The sequence below is a fragment of the Mchenga conophoros genome, linkage group LG4, assembly GCF_057382185.1.
Source record: "Mchenga conophoros isolate Kocher_MC1m ecotype Shallow Benthic linkage group LG4, M_conophoros_male_GT1.1, whole genome shotgun sequence".
NCBI classification, from domain to species: Eukaryota; Metazoa; Chordata; class Actinopteri; order Cichliformes; family Cichlidae; genus Mchenga; species Mchenga conophoros.
Window position 1 is genome coordinate 39,397,571 of NC_140529.1, and position 21,189 is coordinate 39,418,759.

General features: G+C 44.2%; 1 protein-coding gene across 5 annotated transcripts in view; it reads left to right on the forward strand.

The window, feature by feature from the left end:
- Positions 1-21,189, forward strand: part of LOC146576844 (rho GTPase-activating protein 27-like) — a 39,506-nt gene that overhangs the window by 9,049 nt on the left and 9,268 nt on the right. For 3 of the 5 annotated variants that reach the window (XM_085272388.1, XM_085272391.1, XM_085272389.1), the window contains exons 2-13: positions 3,883-4,008; positions 4,377-5,326; positions 12,700-12,912; positions 16,498-16,647; positions 16,723-16,878; positions 17,138-17,203; positions 17,309-17,368; positions 17,444-17,539; positions 17,619-17,699; positions 17,816-17,881; positions 19,318-19,385; positions 19,479-19,560. In XM_085272388.1, the coding sequence (XP_085128514.1) occupies positions 3,978-4,008; positions 4,377-5,326; positions 12,700-12,912; positions 16,498-16,647; positions 16,723-16,878; positions 17,138-17,203; positions 17,309-17,368; positions 17,444-17,539; positions 17,619-17,699; positions 17,816-17,881; positions 19,318-19,385; positions 19,479-19,560 (2,019 nt within the window). In that variant the 5' untranslated portion in view covers positions 3,883-3,977. The remainder of the gene's footprint in view (positions 1-3,882; positions 4,009-4,376; positions 5,327-12,699; positions 12,913-16,497; positions 16,648-16,722; positions 16,879-17,137; positions 17,204-17,308; positions 17,369-17,443; positions 17,540-17,618; positions 17,700-17,815; positions 17,882-19,317; positions 19,386-19,478; positions 19,561-21,189) is intronic. The other 2 variants (XM_085272390.1, XM_085272392.1) reach the window with 2 other exon arrangements.

A 21,189-nucleotide genomic window follows, 5' to 3' on the forward strand; every position in this document is an offset into this window, starting at 1 on the left:
TGACCACTTACCAGTTTTTACTTTGTGTGACTGTGATTTAAAAAAAATAGATACCAAGATCATGATAGAAAAGCGAACAATAAATGAAGAAGCAATTCATGCCTTCAATTTCGATTTAGCACAACAAGATTGGAGTTCGGTGTATGAAGAGTCAGATGTGGACAAGGCTTATGATAATTTTCTAGATATTTTTACTATGTGGTACAATAAACATTGTCCTGTAAACGAACACATGACAAAGAAAAAAAAGATAAAAAGTCCTTGGCTCACAAAAGGAATTATTAATGCTTGCAAAAAGAAAAACAATCTGTATAAACAGTTTATCAAAGTAAAAACAAAAGAAGTGGAACAAAGATATAAAGCATATAGAAATAAATTGACTGATATTATAAGAACGAGCAAACAACTTTATTATAGAAGAAGATTATATGAAAATAAAAACAATATAAAAGGAACTTGGGATGTGTTAAACAACTTAATTAAACAAGGATCTTCTGGAACATCATATCCTGAATATTTTACTGATGCAAATGGTGAAAATCACAACATGAGTAATATTGTCGATGGGTTCAATAAATTCTTCATAAATGTTGGCCCGGAACTAGCAGCGGACATCCCGTGTCATAAAAATGAAAATATCAGTAATATAAAATCAAATCCCTTTTCACTGTTCCTCTCAGCTACAAATGAGCAAGAAGTAATAAATATCACATTAAAATGTAAAAGTAAGTCTTCAATGGATTATCATGACATAAATATGTCTGTAATTAAACAGGTTATTCTGAATATTGCTAGTCCCTTAACATATATCTGTAATTTATCATTTCAGTCCGGTTGTTTTCCAAAAAAAATGAAAATTGCGAAAGTAATACCACTATATAAAAGTAATGACAAACACAGTTTTACCAATTATAGGCCTATTTCTCTACTGCCTCAATTCTCAAAAATTCTAGAAAAACTTTTTAATTCAAGATTAGAAAAATTCCTTGAAAAACATCAAATAATAAATGTTGGTCAGTATGGTTTCAGAACGCAAAGAACCACTTCAATGGCGATAATTGAGGCAGTAGAAGAAATTACTGATACACTGGATAAAAATAAATATGCAGTTGGTATTTTTGTTGACCTCAAAAAGGCCTTCGACACAATCAATCACTCAATTTTACTGGATAAATTGGAAAGATATGGTATTCGAGGGAAAGCTGGTAACTGGTTAAAAAGTTACCTAACAGGTCGGGAACAATATGTTAGCATAGGGCATTACCATTCAGAGAAACTTGGTATTACATGTGGTGTTCCCCAAGGGTCAGTGTTGGGACCAAAACTTTTCAATGTATACATAAATGATATTTTTGATGTTTCTCAAGTACTTAAACTCATACTGTTCGCAGATGACACCAACATATTTTTCAGTAGCGATGATTATACTGATCTTGTAATGACCGTAAACAGGGAGCTAAAATTAATAAAAAAATGGATGGACATAAATAAATTATCATTAAATATAAATAAAACTAAAGCAATGTTTTTTGGTAATTTAAAATATAATATAGAATTACCAATTATCACTGAAGGTGTACCAATTGATAACGTGAGTGAAAACAAATTTTTGGGAGTCGTAATTGATAATAAAATTTCATGGAAACCCCACGTCAGACACATAAAAACCAAAATTTCCAGAAGCCTCGCAGTTTTGAACAAAGTGAAACAATTCCTTGATAAAGATGCACTTCGTACTCTGTACTGTACCCTGGTTCTTCCATATCTTACATATTGTGTGGAAGTGTGGGGAAATACATATAAAAATACAACTAATCCATGAGTCACAGTACAGAAACGAGCACTGCGTATTATTCACAAGGCTGGTTATCTAGATCATACTCACAAATTCTTTCTTCAGGCAAAGTTACTTAAATTCCAGGATCTGGTTAATTACAATACATCCATAATTTTGTATAAAGCTTTTACTAAACTTTTACCGGCAAATTTACAAACTAGATTTGAAATTCGAGAAAAGGTTTATAATGTGAGAGGCTTTGGAGAATTCAAATTACCCAGAACTCGAACAACCCGTAAAGGCTTTTGTGTGTCTGTATGTGGTGTGAGAATCTGGAACAGTCTGAGTTTACAATTGAAACAATGCAAAAATATTCATAGATTTAAATTTCTCTACAAACAGTTGGTCTGGTCACAGTATACTCAATGATGGGTTTTAGTGTGCTCTGTAATGTCTGTCCTCTTACCATTGCTGGTATGGATTCCAAAATAAAAAAGTGTGCGTATGTATGTACATATATGTACATGTGTGTGTAGATATATATGTATGTATATGTATGTGTGTCTGTTACTTGTAGTTATTACTGCCTGTTACCTGTGGTAATGCAATTTATAATTTATATATTCTGTATTCAGTTATGAAGGCTCTAATTGTTGGTTGCGAGCTGCCGCTTAGATGCTTGTATGTGCCCGGGGCTGTTGATGGGTCTGTATGCAATGATGGGCGTAGCTGCGGGAAGTTTATTGTTTTTTTTTGTTGATGAGTGAGTATAGGGGTGGGATTTAATAAGTTTTCTTCGTCCCACTCCTTTTTCAGGCAATTTTTGTTTTTTGTTTTGTGTATTTTATGTTCAATATAGGTATTTGTTGTGCCTGAAAATGAACAAATAAATGAAATGAATGAAACTTTACTGTATAAAGAGCAAACATCTCCAAAATGTCAGGAGTAGTTAGTCATTACAACAAGTGTTTGTGAACTAAAAATCAAGAATGTGGGATCCTGTTTGTCCGTGATTTGAACAGCCCAGCGCTGCTCCCAACGCAGGGAAAACCAATCCTGCAGGGAGACCTACCTCGGCACTTGTGCAGGTGAAACCAAAGGGCAGATTTGCTTCACCATATTTTCTAGTCTTCTCTAGGCTTAAAATGAAGTTGGTTTGGAAACATATTCAGCGATGCTTCAGCTCCTGCTTTGCGTTTGTGTGGGAGCCCCGTGCTAGCAGTGTCCAAGCGTTTACTTATTTATTTTTTCCTTTTCATACCCCCCCGGCAATGGCTCTGCGTCCCCCTAGGCGGCGGGCCCCACACTTTGGGAAGCTCTGGTGATCATAATTAATTCCTGTTAAATGTGTTAATGCAGAGCTTCCCAAAGTGTGGGGCCCGCCCCCTAGGCGCAGAGCCTTTGCAGGGGGGGCGCTGCAGTATGAAAAGGAAAAAAAGGAATAGGGTTAGGGGGAAGGGCACTTACGCACTGCTAGCACGGGCTCCCACACAAACGCAAAGCAGGAGCTGAAGCATCACTGACTAGAGACTAGAAAATATGGTGAAGCAAATCTTCCCTTTGGTTTCACCTGCACAGGTGCTGAGGTATGTCTCCCTGCAGAATCAGAGACAAACAGGATCCCACAGCTGTTTATGTTTTTAAACCCATTTTGCACAGAGAGGCATTTTTTGAAAAATGTATGACAGCAATGTTGAACATTATTACACAGGAAAAAAACAACTGCAGGTAAAATAATGACACCATGACGCCTCTGCCTTTGTAAATGGAGGGACAGTAACTGCGTGTAAAGCCTGCAGACAGTCAGATTAACAGTATTTTGTCTCTCTCTGTCATTCTGCAATTCATCTCATGTAAACGTGGCCACAGCGTGACGTGAAAAAAGGCACATACCTTTGACGTTGTGTGACCAACTCTGTATTACTCGTTCACATGTAAACGCAAAAAAGGAGTTTTGAAAAAACTCTGTTTTCAGTGATTCGAAACGCCGTTTACGTAGACGAAACAGCTGCGTGTTCAAAAATACTCGTGTAGGTGTGTTTGTATTTTTGTCTGTTTGCTAGGCATTGTTTTTATTTTGTGTGTTTGTTTATTTTTTCCTTTAGGACGGGGGTGTAGGATCAGGAGTGATCTTTGACCAGTTACCTTCAGATTAGATCTTCCCGAGGGGGCGGGGCCTGAAAAGCCCAGGGTTGTCAAAATGGCAGCAACATCCTCCTTGCAGAGCAAAGGTGAGTCACCCTACTGTTGCAGGTGAACTCCAGCTTATTTAGACTCTGATTGGATGAAATCACCACATTAAGACCTGATGAAGCTGTAGAGGAGCGTTCGATGGCGCTGCTCTGGCGCGTCTGCATGTTTACAGTCACAGCTCATGAGCACATGTGCTTCACATTACTGCCATCTCCCTGCTCGTGACCAGCTCGTCTGCCTTCTTTAAAACTACATATAGCTTCAGGAAGTGAACCGGACCTCATTTTGACCTCAAAAACTGAACACAGCAGCTTTGAGAAGGTTGGGTTAAAATCTGTGGCCCGTTGTGTCATCACATTCAGCTTCTTGAAACTTTTCTGTTCCTCTGTCTGATCCTTTCTTTCAGGTCTGGGTCTGGTTCTGGTGGAATTTGGGTACGAGTACGAGGGTCGGGATGGGGCGCTGGTCACAATCAAACCCAATGAGCGCTACATCCTCCTGGCGAAGACCAACAACCACTGGTGGCAGGTCCAGGAGGATCGCAGCTCCAAGCCCTTTTACATTCCGGCCAAGTATGTCAAAGAGCTGCCGTTGGAGTTACCGTCTCCTCTGGACTTTGCTGATCCTCCCAGTCCCGAACTGGTGCTGCCTGTCGTGGCTCCAATCCCTGTGGCGGTGCCTGTCCTCATCCCAAAGCCTCTAGAAGAGTCCAGAACCAAACCAAGTGATGACATGACCATCAGACTCACACCCGATGCGGTCAAAAGGCACCACAAAAATGAAAATCGGATGTCTACATTTGGCGTCCCGCTGGACTTCCAAGATGTGGCACCTCGGCTACCTGGGGCCCCTGCTGGCCCTGCAGAGCCCGGGTCAACAGCAAACAACAGAACTGCAAACTCTGCCGATGGCAAGAAGCCGCCTCACCTGTCAGGCTACGTGGAGGACGCCAGGGATGCCGGGAAACCTCGCGTTCCCAGCTTCAGTCCGGCAGACCCCCTCTCAGTGCCCCGGCCCCAAGCCCAGCCCATCCGGGTGGAGACACCAGTGATCCCGCCCCACAGCAGCCTCCACAACATGTCCTCATCCCCAGCAGGACGTCCGGATGGCCACGAGTCTCCAATAGAGCCAGATGAGGAGGAGCTGGCAGAGGAAGAAGCAAACGTGGAGGAGAGCGTGGAGGAGAGCGATGAGGAGGGGCGGGACTCAGGGAAGGGCGAGGATTCACACCACATCTACGAGTCCATCCAGGACCTGAACCTGGACCTGGAGGCTCTGGTCGGAGCGAGAGCGAGCCCTGCAGCACAGGTCGAGCCTGCAACACCTGAGGCTGCACCAGCCCCACCTCCCACACAGGTAAGTCCCCAGACTATGAAAATGACCCTTTGATAAAGTCTCTGATTGTTGACTTTAATGTAATCAAATATCTTTTTACAACACCTGGACTTTACTTTTATTGAAATGATTGGTAAAATGGCACAAAGGCAAAAATAAGTGTTCAGGAATGGTTAAAGAACAACATGTTACAGAGTCCTCCAAAATAAAAGTCCTGTGCAGCGTGTCATTTCCTGCAGTTTCCACACAGGAAACAAGTTTTGGAGGAAAAGAAAAGGCCAGTTCCTCTTTTAATTCTCAGCATACCAGAAACAAACTGCTGACCTTTGACCTCCAGACCCACTGAAGCTTAAGAAAACTTAGTTTAAAGATTTAGTTTAAAACTATTTTTTGTTTACTGCTTTTGTTAGTTGTGATCTTAATGTTTCTTTCTTTTGGTTTTAAATTTAATAATTTACTGTTTTTTAAATATTTGTGTAGTTTAACTTTGTATTATTTGTATAAAATAATTTCATTGAACTCAAGTTGCTTAAAACCTACAGAGAGCAGACATTTGTGCGGGCAGGGTTACTGAGGGGAGCTTTTCCACGGTTCAGGGTCTGTAGTGATGTCACAGCTGGCAGGATGTGTTCAGGGTCGGACAGGAAACTGCGAGAGGATGACGCTGCAGCGACACCTGCAGGTGAAAACAGTCTTCAGTCAAGGTTAAATCACGCTGCATTACAGCAGACAGAGCACCTCCTACCCAGCATGCCGTTCAGCTGCTTTAATCATCCGTCCATGCGTTTTCTTTTGGTTATCCAGTTCAGTGATAGGGGGGTGGAGCCTCTCCCAGCTGTCACAGGGTGAGAGGTACACCTGGACAGGTCTCCAGTCTAACACATAGACACTGACTGCACGTGTTTGGAGGAAACCGCCCAGATACTGGAGTTGAACCCCGGACTTTGGTGCTGTGAGGCGACAGCGCTGAACGCTGCAGCATCGCTCAGCTGCTTTACTTAGTAAAAGTCTGCTTGCTCTGTAATGACAGTGCATATGAATGATAACACAGTGACAGTAAAATAACATTCCTTATCGTGACACTCGCTCCGGCTGTGAGCTCCTCGCTGACGTGTAATTACAACAGTGAGTGTGTGATGAAGTGGGTGTGTCTGCTCTTCAGTCATGGAGCAGGTAGACCAGCTGCTGTGATCTGAGCACACGAGCTGTGGACACTCAGGGTTTAAGTTAGAAAAATTAGATAAATAAATTAGATGCAGAGACGGGTTTAAGGTGGAAATACTGGAATAAAAGAAGTGATTCTGAGGTTTTAACCAGGGCTGAGTATCGTCACTGATTTCTAGAATCGATTCAATTTGAATCGGGGAAATTTTGCCTCAGTCAGAAATATTATAATTCAGATCATGCATCAGTGCATTTCCATTTTTTATATCTATTAAAAGAAAGCTGACACTTGTGAGACTTTATCAACGGTGTGAGCATCACAGCAGAGGCCTTTGTGTCAAAGTACGTGAGGTTAAAACAGAAAAAGATTTTCCTGGCCTGAGATTTTATAAGAATATTCTGCAGTAGATCGTCGGTGAGAAAGTCACATGATCCTGATGCGTCGGCGGGTCGAGCTTTGTGTTCACGTCTCTGTGCAGAAGCCTGTTCCTGCTCTCAGTTACTGTTTTAAATGTTTGCAGGTTGTTGAAATTTTGTGAGGTTTAACCTGAGATTCTGGCGTTTCGGGCAAAATAAAATTATATTTAAAAATCGATTCAGGATTTTAATGAATCGTATCACGTAATCCAAGCTAGAATCGATTTTAATCGATAAATCGATAATCAATACCCACTCCTAGTCATTACCCTCAGGGGAGTTCAAATCGTGTTCAACGTCACGTTAGCGCCGTCAGTTTCTGTGTTTGATGAGCAGCAGCTGCTTCTTACCTCTGTGACCATCCGACTCCTCGCATTGCTTTCTGATGTCAGCAGGTAACGATGAAGATCAAGTGTGGGCGTCGCCTTTAAAGCAAACGTTTTGAGTTTTCAGAGTTTGAACTTTTTTCTGCTGCTTGGGTTTAAAGATGAGCTGGCGGCTCAACTGATATTACAGTTTTTGCCCTTTGCTTGAACACATTTTGCAAAACTTCGCTCATTGTGCCAAAACTCTAAACACAAGTAAACATGACACAACACTGGGAAATATACCGTTCACATCTGTGCCAAATGGAAACTCTGCTCTCAAAACCTAACATTCCTCTGTCAAAATGTAACTCTGTTGACAAAATGACACATACCTGCATCACATGCAAACACTTACAGATCAGGGGACACACTAGTCTACTTTATATAAAACACTGCAGTCTTTGATTTTCATTGTTTATTCAGAAGGCACATTTTCAGGAGACACAAACAACCAAAAAAGCAAATAGGCCTACTCAGTATTGTCCACTGCAGTACCATGAATTCAGATCATGCAAAAAAACCAAAAAACTATACTGTAAACACAAAACATCATGACAATTGTGCATACGTGGGCTCATGGATCCCGCCGTCTGTTGGGGTCTGGCCACAGGACCTCATCGACATCGCAAGCAGTGTCCTCTCCCGCTGGGCACCGGGGAAAATATCCTCCTGCATGTCGAAACCATCCATGGATTGCTGTCACCTGAATGTCGCCGCAGGCCTGTTCCATTGCCTGCAGAAGAGGCATGCGGGCATGTGGTTGGCGGTCATATACACGCCATCTCCAAGCCTAAAAAAATCCTCTATAGGGTTTAAAAATGGTGAGTAAGGGGGCAAGCATACCACTTCAAATTGACTGTGGTTGGAGAACCAGGCCTGGAGCAGAGCAGCCGATGGAAACTGACATGATCCCATATCACCACAAACCTGGGCTGATCTGGTCTGTTCTGTACAACTATATCATGGAGAGCATCTAGAAATGTGAGTATATGTTGGCTATTGTATGGACCTAGTGTTGCATGATGATGCAGAAGCCCTCGAAGGCTTATGGCGGCACATAATGTGATATTTCCCCCACGCTGCCCTGGGACGTGCACAATTGCCCTTTGGCCAATTACATTACGACCCCGTCATCTTGTTTTGCTCAGGTCGAATCCAGCTTCATCAATGAAAATGTATTCATGAGGCTGTGCAGCTCCATCCATGGCCGAGATTCTCTGAAAAACAAAGAGAACATATCACTGCACTACAGTGCTACACATACAGAACCCTCACCCATCACACAGGTACCTGTGTAGCTCTCAGGATGGATCCATGTGGTACTGATATGGTACATATTCAGCTGCTGCTGGATTTCACCAATACTGTATTGTCATGTAAAGGACAGTTACACGTACCCGTACATATTCAGCTCGAAGTCCTTTGACCCTGTCACTGGTCCTCTCAAATGGGACTCTGTAGAGCTGCTTCATGGTGATGCTGAGTTTTCCCAAGATGCGTCTGATGGTGGTGATGCTCACATGGTTTATGTTGCTGAACACTTGCCTGTCTGCAAGTATTTGCTTTCGTAGCTGGTGGAGACGCATAGCATTGTCTGCCCTCACTAGGTCCACAACGGCAAGTTCCTGCTGTTGTGTGAACAGGCGTTGGCGTCCTCCCCCAGAAGGTCTTCGAGTCGTTCTAGAGAAATACAACCACATACTGTCATGGCTTTGCTTATTTTCTTACAGTACTTTACTGTATACACTGTATCATCCACTGTACAACACTGTACTTCAATATAAGTAATCATGCTATGTTTCACAGAAACTACCACTTTGGCTGCAAAAGCAGCATTAGCACCCTGCAGTACCCTGTACACTTGATATGATGATATACTGTAGAACAGTGCTATGAAACCATCTGAGTAGAGTAGAAGGCAGAGAGGTGAAGACAGACCTGCTTTCTAGTCTGAATGTTCTTATTACAGATGCCACTGTGAAGCAGCTTAGATGTGGGTGGACTCTCTGCCCAGCTTCCCTCATAGTCAGGCCATGGTTGATGACATGGTCCACCAAAGTTGCTCTTATATCATCAGAAATATGGGTCCGTGCATGGCCTCTTCGACCTCCTCCTCCTCTTCCTCTTGCTCTCCCTCCATCCATGCTTGCAAAGTTCTTGGCTAAACTGAGGGCTTTTTGTAGTTGGCTAATTGGTGTTCAGTTTTGCAAGTAAGTGCCTTCAGGTGTGTATTTGAGTGGTTGCAATTACCCGATGTGTTTTGTATTTTGGATACATGTGTTTTCCAAATGGCACCCTGAAATTTCATTTTCTGAACGAAGTGTCTTATGTATGAAATAGAGTGTAGTATGCAGGACCATGTGTGTTGCATAATTGCAACCAGGGTGCAAAGCAGTGCTTTTGTTTAAGGTAGGGGTACAAGTGTTTGAGGTCTAGTAACAAAAGCTTCAAGTTGTGTTACTTTAGTCTAAGCATGGGTTTATAGTGTTCAAGCAACGGGCAACAACTGTAATCTTTAACAGGGCTGTCAAAACTGCAAACAAAACAACTGCTGTACTGCCCTCCGCTATCTTGGTTTAATTGGTCACATGACTGCATCATATGACTGAAATGTGTCATCGTTTTCGAAAAGTCTCCGGGTTCGCTGTCCACACTGCGAAAACGGCGTTTTCAAATGTTTCTGCTTTCAGGAGCGTTTTCACCTCGCTGCGTTTTCCTTGACCCAAAATGCCGTCTCAGTGTGGGCGGGAGGACGTAGCCTCAGTAAAGGTGGGTGGCAGCAGGCCGTAAATCAGCTGTTGGTGCGTGGAGATGGAACGGGTTCAGCCAGAGTGTTTCTGACCTTCAGCTCCTTTCAGAACTCAAAGGTTTTCAGCGTCTTCGGTCTGACGACTCTCAGTGAAACTCAGCGTCCACATGATCAGCTCTCTGGGACTTCCTTATCTGACTGGTGGAGCATCGAGAATGCAGCTCTGCTCTTTTCTGGGTGACCTTTGACCTTTAGCAGTTGATGTCTTGCTTTCATGTTGTTCAGCAGGTGGTTTGTTTACCCAGAGGGTGGAACAGATTGAGTCATCTCGTGTTTGAAGCTGTTTCCTCCTCATAGGCTGTCCTGAAGCCAGGTGTGTCCCAGGTGAGGTGGCCGGCTGAGCGCGCTGCTGTGTTTGCACTAAATGAGCTGCAGCCGGATGTTTTGCTGTGACACTGCACCGTTAGGACTTTACCGGCTCTGGGGTCATCAGTCAGCCAGCTTCCTGTCAGTCGCAGAAATAAAAGCTCTGCATCATAAAGTCATCCTCTCCTGATTGGCTGCTTTTACTCTGTGTGTGTGCATATGTGTGTGTGTGTAGTGTGTCTGCTTACAGCTGCTGCTGGACTGCAACACTCTGAGTTGCATGTTTCCTGCAGTTTGAGACAGCTGCAGGCTGCTTCCTGCAGGCAGCAAATGCCCATTTGCAGCTGCCTGTGGACCTGCAGTGTTACAGCGCTCCCAGGACAAACGGGGAGTCCAAGCAGAGGCTCCAGCTGTTCGAGTCCCGGAGAACGTTTAACGTTGCTGGTTTGGACGTTTGAGCTGTGTTTTTGGAGTGTTTGCTGAATCCTTTTAGAAGATTTGGCCGTTGGATTTATTGAAGCTTTAGAAAAACTCCAAGACTTATTTATGAAGTGTGATAAGAGTCCAGGGACTTGAGGGAAATGTCCATTAGAAGATTCCAGGAAACTTGAGGAAGTTTGATGAATTCCAGGTGATTCCAGGACTCAGAAAGAAAATTAGGTGGTCGTCAAAGTTGATCTATGGAGTCATAAAATGTTTCATGACGTCGGTGAACAGTGATCTGGCTCAGCAGCGTTGACTCCTGATCACACTGCCCTTCACAGGGGGCGGGGCTACTGAATCAGAGGGGGTGGGGCTACAGCCTGTGCAGTCTAAACACAAACGGAGTCTAGAAGACTTTCTGAGTTGTTCCTGGTGAGGTTTGATGCAGGACACACTTTGGTGATACTGAAACAACCACAGATGCATTATGGGTAAGTCCAGACATGCTGCATTAAACTTTGATGCTGGATAGAGATGTTGTCATTGTTTCCCTGCGTGCAGCTGCAGGTTCAGAGCATACGGAGCTTGTCGCAGTAAAGCAGGAGAGCAGATTTGTTCAGGTTAACGTGACGCTGCAGTCGATAAACACTGCAGGGCTGCAGGGCTGCCCCAGTCACCGGTGGTGATGACTAAATGTGCAGGTTACTCCCGTGGAGTAATCCTCCTGTGGAGTATTCCTGCTCCACCTGTGCCGTGCTGTGCCAGTGCCAGTGCCAGGTTGTAACTGTGAGTCTATGCATCAGTAATAATGAGTCAGTGTTTAACATCGAAGCCCAGCACACTGACCAGTCGGTCTGCAAGCATTAATGATGAGTAAAGTTTAGTTAATGATAACGAGAATGCCTGCTGAGCAGTGGAGCCTCACCGGAGTCGTACCCGGCGGCTTTAATGGAAGTGACCTGAAGTGAAATGTAACACTTTCTTTGTTTCCCTGTGGCCACACTCGCCTCCTCAGTGTGACAGGAAGCTGTCTGCTCCCTGCTCAGAGGAGGAAATCTTGGCAAAGGTGAATCACCTCCAACATCTTCAGGATGATGATGAGTTTTATCAGAACTCGGTGTATCTGTGGTGTTGTGGAGATGTGAAACGTCTTCATCACCACGAGGACTCGACTCCCTGAAGACTGAAAACATCCAGATCTTCTTCCTCGATCAGACGTGAGGCTTAGTGAAAGTCTGCAGGAAATGACTGCAAGTCACTGTGTGTGTGTTTGTTTATAAACCCTGGGGGGAGCTCTTCCTGTACAGCAGCAGATGATTGCCGTAAATGAGGCCGACGCTCCAGCAGGTTCCTGCTTGTTTAGCGGGGACCTCGTCCTCGGTGGGTCGCCGTGCTCTGAGCGTCTCTGTAAGGACTCGCTCTGCAGCCCTGCTAACGCTCGCTCTTTGCTAACGCTCGCTCTTTGGACCCGTGGTCTTCTCTGTGCTCCTCTAACTTGCAGAGGTGTGGGAACCCCGTAAACTTTATTAAAAACAGATTTTCGGCTTTCTGCAATGATTCTTTTCACTCTGAGGAGAAAGTTAGGCGGATGAAGCTGGATCTCCATCAGGATGATAACATCACCGCCATGCTGCCGTGTGTGGGTGATGGTTGGGGGTGGGCTTTAAATGGGCTCATAGTTGTCTGTGTTCTGTAGTTTTATGACTTGAGGCTCTGAGGCGTGCAGCACAGAGCGCTCTGTCGTCCAGATGAAGAAGGAAGGACACGGCCGGTCGTCGGGTTATGTCACATGCAGGAGGTCTAAACACTGTGACGAATCCACGCCGTGAACATGTCACAGCTTCGACTCAGAGTGTGTTGTTTTGTGTCTGACGGTGTGGTTGAAGAAATCCTCTCTCTCTCTGTAGGACCAAAGCTTGCCCGACCCTCTGTCGCCCATCTACGCCAACGTCCCATCTCTGAAGAAATTGGCTCCGCCTCAGGGCCCTTCTGGCTCCTCCCTCTCCTCTCCACCTCCCACAGACCACTCCCTCTCAACATCAGACCACAGCCCATCATCTTCTACCTCCTTGGGCATGACCAGCCCCAACTGCCCAGTCAGCGCACAGGACCGATTGCAGGTAAGGCGACCTTTGACCTTTCCAGGTGTGTTTTGAGTTCATGTTTGTGTTCGGGTCACTTAAACACCAAACGGAGATGAAGCAGCAGCGCCAAAAGACTCTGCATGAAAGGAATGTGAATGTAGACGAGAGCTAAACTATCAGGACAGATGAAAGAAGCTGACGTGCAGCTGAGGAAAAGAAGTGGAAGAACAGAGATGATGAGTGCAGTTCACATGGTGAACCCATACGCTTACAGGTTCAAATCGGTATTTAGAAAAATGCAGGAATTCCTTCTAAAAGGAGTAAAATGGGTTTAAAATATTGAAAAGAGTGTTTGCATGATATATGGTTCATTTTCACAGGTTTCCTGTTTTATTGTGAAGAGCTTTGTAAGAGGAAGTGAATGTGGTTGTGATCGGTAGCGTGCTCTGACAGAAGTTTGTGCCAGTGTTCATGGATGGACTATCTGCTCCACGGTCTACGTGCACATTTCTGTGACATTTCTGCCCCACATCCACGAGCAGCTGCTCACTTCTGTTTCAGACGCCTCGCTCTGCACACGCGACTGTTTCTGTACAGACAACATGCCTCAGCTGTATCATGAGCCTGGCATCACAAAATAATGTTTACCTTCTGTGCAGTTTCCAACATCTTGTGATAAAAGTGAAAGTTCTCCGAGCTTTTCAGGAGCCGGACAAACAACACAAACTGAACGCTACACTTAAAGTCTTACTGAACACGAGGACACATCTGCAGTAGGCGTTTGGACTTGTGGATAAAAAAGTTATTTCAATCCAGGCACAGACTGAGAGTTGCCCATCCTCAGCCTTACTCTCTCCTTCCAACACTTTGCTCGTGTCCTGCATGAGACGTCCTTTCAGGTGACGCTGATAGTCCAGCAGCTGCAGGACGCCACGTCCATAAGCGACACTGCAGGTGTGGTAGAGAAGGCGGGGGCGCAGGACGGGCAGCTGAGGCTGCAGGAACAACATCTGTTTCTTTTCTTAACAGTGCATCAGGATTACAAAAAGAAAAGAAAGTAATTGCATTTACTGAGTTAAAGCTGCCATCGGGCAGCAGCCCTGGAGTTACTAAAACACTGGATTCAAAGCAGTGTGACAGCACAGGAAGTGACTGAAATCTAAATGAACTCGAAGGTAAACGACAGGTCAGACACCACGGCGGCATTAAAAGAGCAGCACTGGATAACACATAAAAGCTCAGCTAAGCTAGCATTAAACACACTAAGGAAGAGCAGAAATCTAAGATTTCAGAATCGGACGAAATCAGAAAAATCCATTTTGAGCGAGACGTAGATGATGTGTACGCTCGTTTCCTAAAACGATGATTGCTGGGAGTGACGTGACAGGAGACGACGGTCCAGACAGAAGAAGGGCTGAAGGCTGATGATGCACAGCTGAGGTAGTGCGCTTCATCATGCTGTAGCGACAGATTACACACCAATGTAAGTGGTCAACAAAGTTTAGTGATGGCAGCGTTACAAACAAAGCGTATCTGGAGAACATTTGTACGAATGGCTCGTTGGATTTCTCTGCCATCGTCACTCTGACCTTCCATTGTGTTCCACTCCAAACTCACCGCTGTGTGCAGCTCAGAGGTACTTAAAGTTTTATCAGCTGTAATATGAGCATGTGGCGTCTGTTCCACAGGGATCCGGTGACCAGTTACTGGACACCAGTTTGTCTTACTGGTTGAGCAGGCGTCCATGAGCCCTGTGCCCCTTTCTCTCATGTCTGTAGCCAACTATCACTGTAGCCTGATGAGATTGTTTCAGGTGTCACATATGAGTCTAAGAGGTTTTATATATTTTATGTCGTCAGTATTTTTCTGTGAATTAGTGCAGCGGTCCCGACCCCCGGGCCACGGCCCGCTACCGGACCATGAGAGCGTAGACTCGGGTGTGAAATTTATGGTTTTCAGTGTGTGAATGTATGAATGTGTGTGTGGATGTGTGTGTGAATGTATGAATGTGTGTGTGGATGTGTGTGTGAATGTATGAATGTGTGTGTGGATGTGTGTGTGAATGTATGAATGTGTGTGTGGATGTGTGTGTGAATGTATGAATGTGTGTGTGGATGTGTGTGTGAATGTATGAATGTGTGTGTGGATGTGTGTGTGAATGTATGAATGTGTGTGTGGATGTGTGTGTGAATGTGTGGATGACTGGATGTGTAAAGCGCTTTGGGGTCCTTAGGGACTAGTAAAGCGCTATACAAAAACAGGCCATTTACCATATTTTATCGTTAACTCGGTTTGCCTGGGTCTTCCCAGAAAAAAAATATTTACACGTTACCATAGTGACCAGAGCATTAAGGGGCAGAGAGGATGTTACTCTGTTGTTGGTGCATTTCAGGAGGACGCTGCTAATAAAGTTACACAATCACACAGTGAATTCACGTTTATTATTATATTTACAAAATACCAGTTTTTGTCTTGGTCGTATCCTTTTATTTTGTTGTATTTATCCGCAACACCTTAAAGGCCGGTCCATGAAAATATTGTCTGACATTAAACTGTCCGTGGGGCAAAACACGGTTGGGGACCGCTGGATTAGTGAATTTGGTCCACAGCCACAGACAAGTTTTAACTTCTAGTGTGCAAACAGCAGAAGACAGGCCTGGTCATCATTGTACAGAGCACGAACTACTTAAAGTTTGTATAAGTAATATTAAACAGTGGAATAAATAAACCAAAGGGTAGGAATTACACCCAAAGAACTGTATATAAAATTAAATCTATAAACAAATGGACTGATAAACACACACACACAAACATTATCACTCAGCTTAACTCAACTACCTCAAAACATTGAGACTGGACTGACTAATCAACACAAGCGCAAACACACTGACCTACACCACCAAACCATCGTACACACCAACCTGTAAATGCTCTTTTGCACAATATTATTACTGGACTTTCTGCACTAACTTCTTTACTTCCTAATTTTTGCTGCTACACTAAGGAATGTTTACTGTTCCTCCACTGCCTCAACTCATCATCACAAAACCTTTTTATTATGTTACGTTGTGTTTTTTTGTCACACTGTCACTTTGCTGCTCATGTTTGCACATTTGCACGTGCACTTTGTTGTCTGCTGTCTGTTAACAAAAAAAAAAAAAAGGCTTCCTTAGATAGTTAGTTTTTGTTAATTTATGTTGTAATTTATGTTAGGTCAGTCTGTCTTGTCTCTGCTAGCAGCTAACTAGGCCTCTTAGTTAGCTAGTTTAGTGTTTTCTGTTAATTTATGTTGTAAATTTATGTTGCATGTAGCACCTTGGTCCTGGAGGAATGTTGTTTCGCCTCACTGTGTACTGACTGTATATGGTTGAAGTGACTATAAAGCCAACTTGACTTGACTTGAAATGAAGGATTTGTAAGTTTAGCAGAGGAATAAAGTAAAGCAGGAAAAATGTACAATTTCATTAAAAATACAAAAATGTGATTACAATGAAGATCAGAGTACAACACAGAACATGTAAGAGTGTGAAGGAGGAAAGCAGGAAGTATAAATGCAGTGACAACAACAAATCTGATGACAGAACCAAAGCAGACAGTCCTGCTGTGCTGACCTCTGTGCAGGGCCACACTGAGCAGGACAGCGGGAGGCAGCCTGGAACCAACCACATGAACAACTCTCGCAATCCTCCACCCGTGCCGGTTAGAGACCTGGACCGGTCCAAGGGAAAAGAAGGGGGTCAGCTGACCTCCATCTCCCCCGCCTCCTCTCAGGTTTGAATCACTGCCTTCATAACCCCCCAGTCCATTATCAGGTCCTCAAAGTGATGTCGTCGTGCTTCCCGTCAGGGCTCTGGTGGCTGGGAGAAGGTGTTTGATGAAGTCTCAGGGAGACCTTACTACTTCAACCGCAGCACACGAACCACATCCTGGAATTTACCTGAGCCATCCTCCCCGTCACCCCCACCTGGATCTGCAACCCACAGGAAGCACGAGGGCGGCCCGGTACGACCCAGTTTAAAACGATGACCAGGTTCAAAGTCAGAACAGAAACTAGAACAACAAACTTAGTCATTTTTTAAATTGTGAAATATGTCAAAATGTCACTTCAACAGCTGAAAAACTGAAATCCATCTGATATTTTATCAGCTGTATCAGGTGATGCTTAGTGAACAGGTGGTCTTTGTGTTAATGAGGATTCAGGGTTGTTTGATTAAAATGGTGAACTTCCTCCAATGACTCCTCTTACTCTGATTACTGAAAGCCTCCCCTGCCAGAGGAAGACTATCCTGTAGGCGACCATAAAGACAACAACGCCAACTTTAGAACGGTACCACACACACAGACTGAGCACACGGTTCATTGCCACCCATCAATGACAGTCCTTGGATTGTTCCGAATATTCTCCCACATTTGTGCCTTTTTCTCTCCACAGCATCCTCAGCAGAGCTTGGGCCTGATACCCAGAGCTCACCTGGACCTGAAGGATCCTCAGGTAATCAGTTGGTCAGCGCCATCTGTGTGTCTGCTTTTTATTTGCATTAATCCATTGGTTTGCTGACTGTTACAGATTCCCTCAGTGCCCCAAAGTCTGATGGGAAATGGAGTTTGTGAGGACGGAGCATCGCTGCAGGCCAGGAAGCTGAGAGTCAGCATGGGAGAAGACGTGAGTGAAAACTTTACGGTACAGCAACAACCTTTTTAGGCCTGCGTCACACAGACTTTAACTGGTTTCTGGGTTTCAGACGTGTTCCCATGGCCACCGGAGGAACTTCTCCGATCACACTGACATGATAAGCAGACACGCCTCCCCCGACAGTCCACAGGTAGACACTTACCTGTGTCACTATCACGGCTCCATTCATTCGCATTGACTCGCTCGTTCCCGCTCATCCATTCGTTCATTTGTCGATCTGATGTCATCCTGTTCTCCCCCATCAAGCTCTCTAATAGGTGCAGACTGAAGAGGAATCTGTCCAATCAGAGCACAGGGTCCAGCTCACAGCATGTAGGTCTTGGCACCTGATTGGCTGTTGGGAAGATTAGTGAAGGTTTCCAGTAGATGTGGTTCCACTAACTCATCACATTAACATCTTACTAACCACTGCCTGACGGGAACTTTTTGGGCAGTTCAGACTGACAGCGCCACCTGCTGTGCTTCCTCAGTATTACGTGTTAAACATTTAGAAAGATTTTTCCTGACACCATGAAGTTCAAGTGTGTTTATCGGTGTTTAGATTTTTACTGTAAGGCTGAATTTGCCCAGAAAGTTGCTCAGTGTTTCTCCACTAACCCTTAAATCGCTCAATAACACCGATCCATCACACATTAACGGGTCTGAGGGTCTGATTGGTCTCTTTCTATGGCCCTGCTGTTAGTTCTGGTAACTCCAGCATCTCTGACTGTGTCCACACTGGAGGCTGGTGTGCACACGGAATCAGACTTTGTCCACAGGTTCACACCACACTTTGGTGGTCCTCCTACTTCTCCTGTAGCCTCAGCAGACATTCCTGGCCTGATTCTATACACGAACGTAGCTGGTCTTTGACCTGCTGCTTCACTCACTCTGTGCAATGTTCAAAGGAGCACCAACAAATAAAACAGGAAACCACCTGCAAAGGAAACATGTGCACATTGTCCAGAGTTCATGAGGAAAATGGTTTAAGACATAAAAACTGAGAGCAGATGAAAAGAAGATGCTGCTGTGTGCATCCCAGTGTCCGTGAACACCCCATGTGCAGATGTGCAGATCGTCTCTGATGACGAGCCAAGGACCAAAACCAAACACTCCCAGAAATCTTGGACCCAATGCTAAAATCAACAAACGCTAAGTTTAATAGTTGCAGACTTCAAAGACAAACTCACAGTAAGTTCTGCTGAATGAATAAAAGTCACCACACCTGGGCCAGCTTTTATCAAGTTGAAGGTACAGGTGTGCTGCATCAGCTGACCGCCTCGCAGAGAGGAGAGCATCAGCAGCACGAGGGCAGTGGGAGTTTCAAGGCTCAACCTTGATTAATGCATGAGTAACACAGTGGATTGTGAAAATGGCTGCTGTGGAGAAGCTTTGGTTCACGTGGTAGTAAAGTCCCTCCTGTGTTTCCTGAAAGCAAACTCCTCCTTTGTCAGATGAAAAGTTCAGTCATGTTTTAATTAGGGATGCAAAGAGGTCTCTCGAGGCCTTGTTTGTGTCCGTGAGGAGGTCCTCTGTCCGCAGAGAATGTTTTAGGTGTCCTTGAATAATCACATAAATCCTTGAGTTTGGTTCCTGGAAAGATTTTCAGGTATTTAAAAATGTTTCCAGCACTGATCAGACTGATGGATGAAATGAGACAGGCTGATAAAAGGCCTTTCATTAGACCCTCACCACTCCCGTGTTTGCAGAGGAGTCACATTTCAAAGCAGGTAACCTGAGGACTCAGCTGTGTGTCTGCATTCCTACAGGGACACCTGCTGGAGAAAGCAGGGATTCTCAACAAGACTAAAGTGGCTGAAAATGGAAAAAAGATCAGGTGAGAGCACAACAATTGTAAAGGTAAGGTGTGTGCTCGTATCTGTTCTGTGGGTTTTGTCGGAGGTAACTGTGTCTGCTGATTTTTGGACAGGAAGAACTGGAGCCAGTCGTGGACTGTCCTGCATGGAGGGATCCTCACATTCCATAAAGACCCCCGACCAGCCGGGAATGCAGTAAGAATCAGTTTACAGAGTCCAACAGGAGCTCAATCAGAATCAGAATCAGAATCAGAATACTTTATTGATCCCTGGGGGAAATTATTTTTTGTTACAGTGCTCCATTTTAAACCAACATTAAGACAAGACAGACAATACGCTAACTAAGAATAGTACAATATATACATATATATACATACATACATACATAAGTCACTTATAAATAAATAGTTGGAAAAGAAACATGTGTAGTTGTAGCAGCAAACAGTGTGTTAGGTGGATGCGTTGTACAGGGAGATGGCCACAGGCAGGAATGATTTCCTGTGTCGTTCAGTGGTGCATCATGGGTAATCTCAGTCTCTCACTGAACGAGCTCCTGTGACTGACCAACATGTCATGGAGTGGGTGGGAGGTGTTATCCAACATTGTCTTTATCTTGGACAGCATCCGCCTCTCCGACACCACCTTGAGGGAGTCCAGCTCCATCCCCACAACATTGCTGGCCTTACGGATCAGTTTATTAAGTCTGTTGGCATCTGCGACCCTCAGCCTGCTCCCCCAGCATGCAACAGCATAGAGGATCGCACTGGCCACCACAGACTCATAGAAAATCCTCAGCATTTTCTGGCAGATGTTGAAGGACCTCAGTCGCCTCAAAAAATAGAGACGACTCTGGCCCTTCCTGTAAAGTGCTGTGGTGTTTTTAGCCCAGTCCAGTTTATTGTCAATGTGTACTCCAAGGTATTTATAGTCCTCCACAATGTCAACACTGACCCCCTGGATTGAAACAGGGGTCAAGTGTTTCCTGGTCTTCCTGAAGTCCACGATCAGTTCCTTGGTCTTTGCCACGTTGAGCTGCAGATGATTCTGCTCACACCACGTGACAAAGGACAAACACCCTAATGCACCTTCTGCCTCGAACCATTACTTGTGTTTTCTACTCTCTGTAGTAATAACATTTCTCAGGACTAAATACCTGAGAAATGTTTGGATTTCATATGTGGAAGACTTAGATTGATCTAATAAATGAACAAGGCAAACAGAGAAAAACTAACTTGTGAGAAGGAATTCAATGAGTTATTAAACACAAACAATACCGCCAGCATTAATAAATGGCTACGATATAGAAACTTTAGATTTCCATCCATGAATCATTGATCCTATTGTGCTATTAAACTATGGTGATGATGAGGAGGAGGAGGAAGGTAATAAAAAATAAAAAAATCAACTTTATTTCTATTGCAAATAAAAATACAACAAAGTTGACCAAAGTGCTTCAGAGTCGGTCAGAGCAAAAGCACAAGACAGAATGAAAAGAAAGAGTTAAAAGGAAACAATATGACAACTGTTTGAAACAAAAACTAGCCACGAAGTAACAAAGTAGTTTGAATCAAAAGCAGACTAAAGTTTTAAGACGCAATTTAAAAGACTGGGTGGACTCGGAGGAACGAACATTAGGAGGGAGGTTATGATGAAGATGATGATTATGACGGCAATGAGGAGGAGGAGAATGAGGATGATGATGATGAGAAGGATGAGGATGATGATTACTTTTATTATTAGTCCTTATCCAGGTGAAAAAAATCTCATTGAGATTAAAAATCTCATTTCCAAGAGAGACCTGGCATCATGGCAACAAAAGTCAAA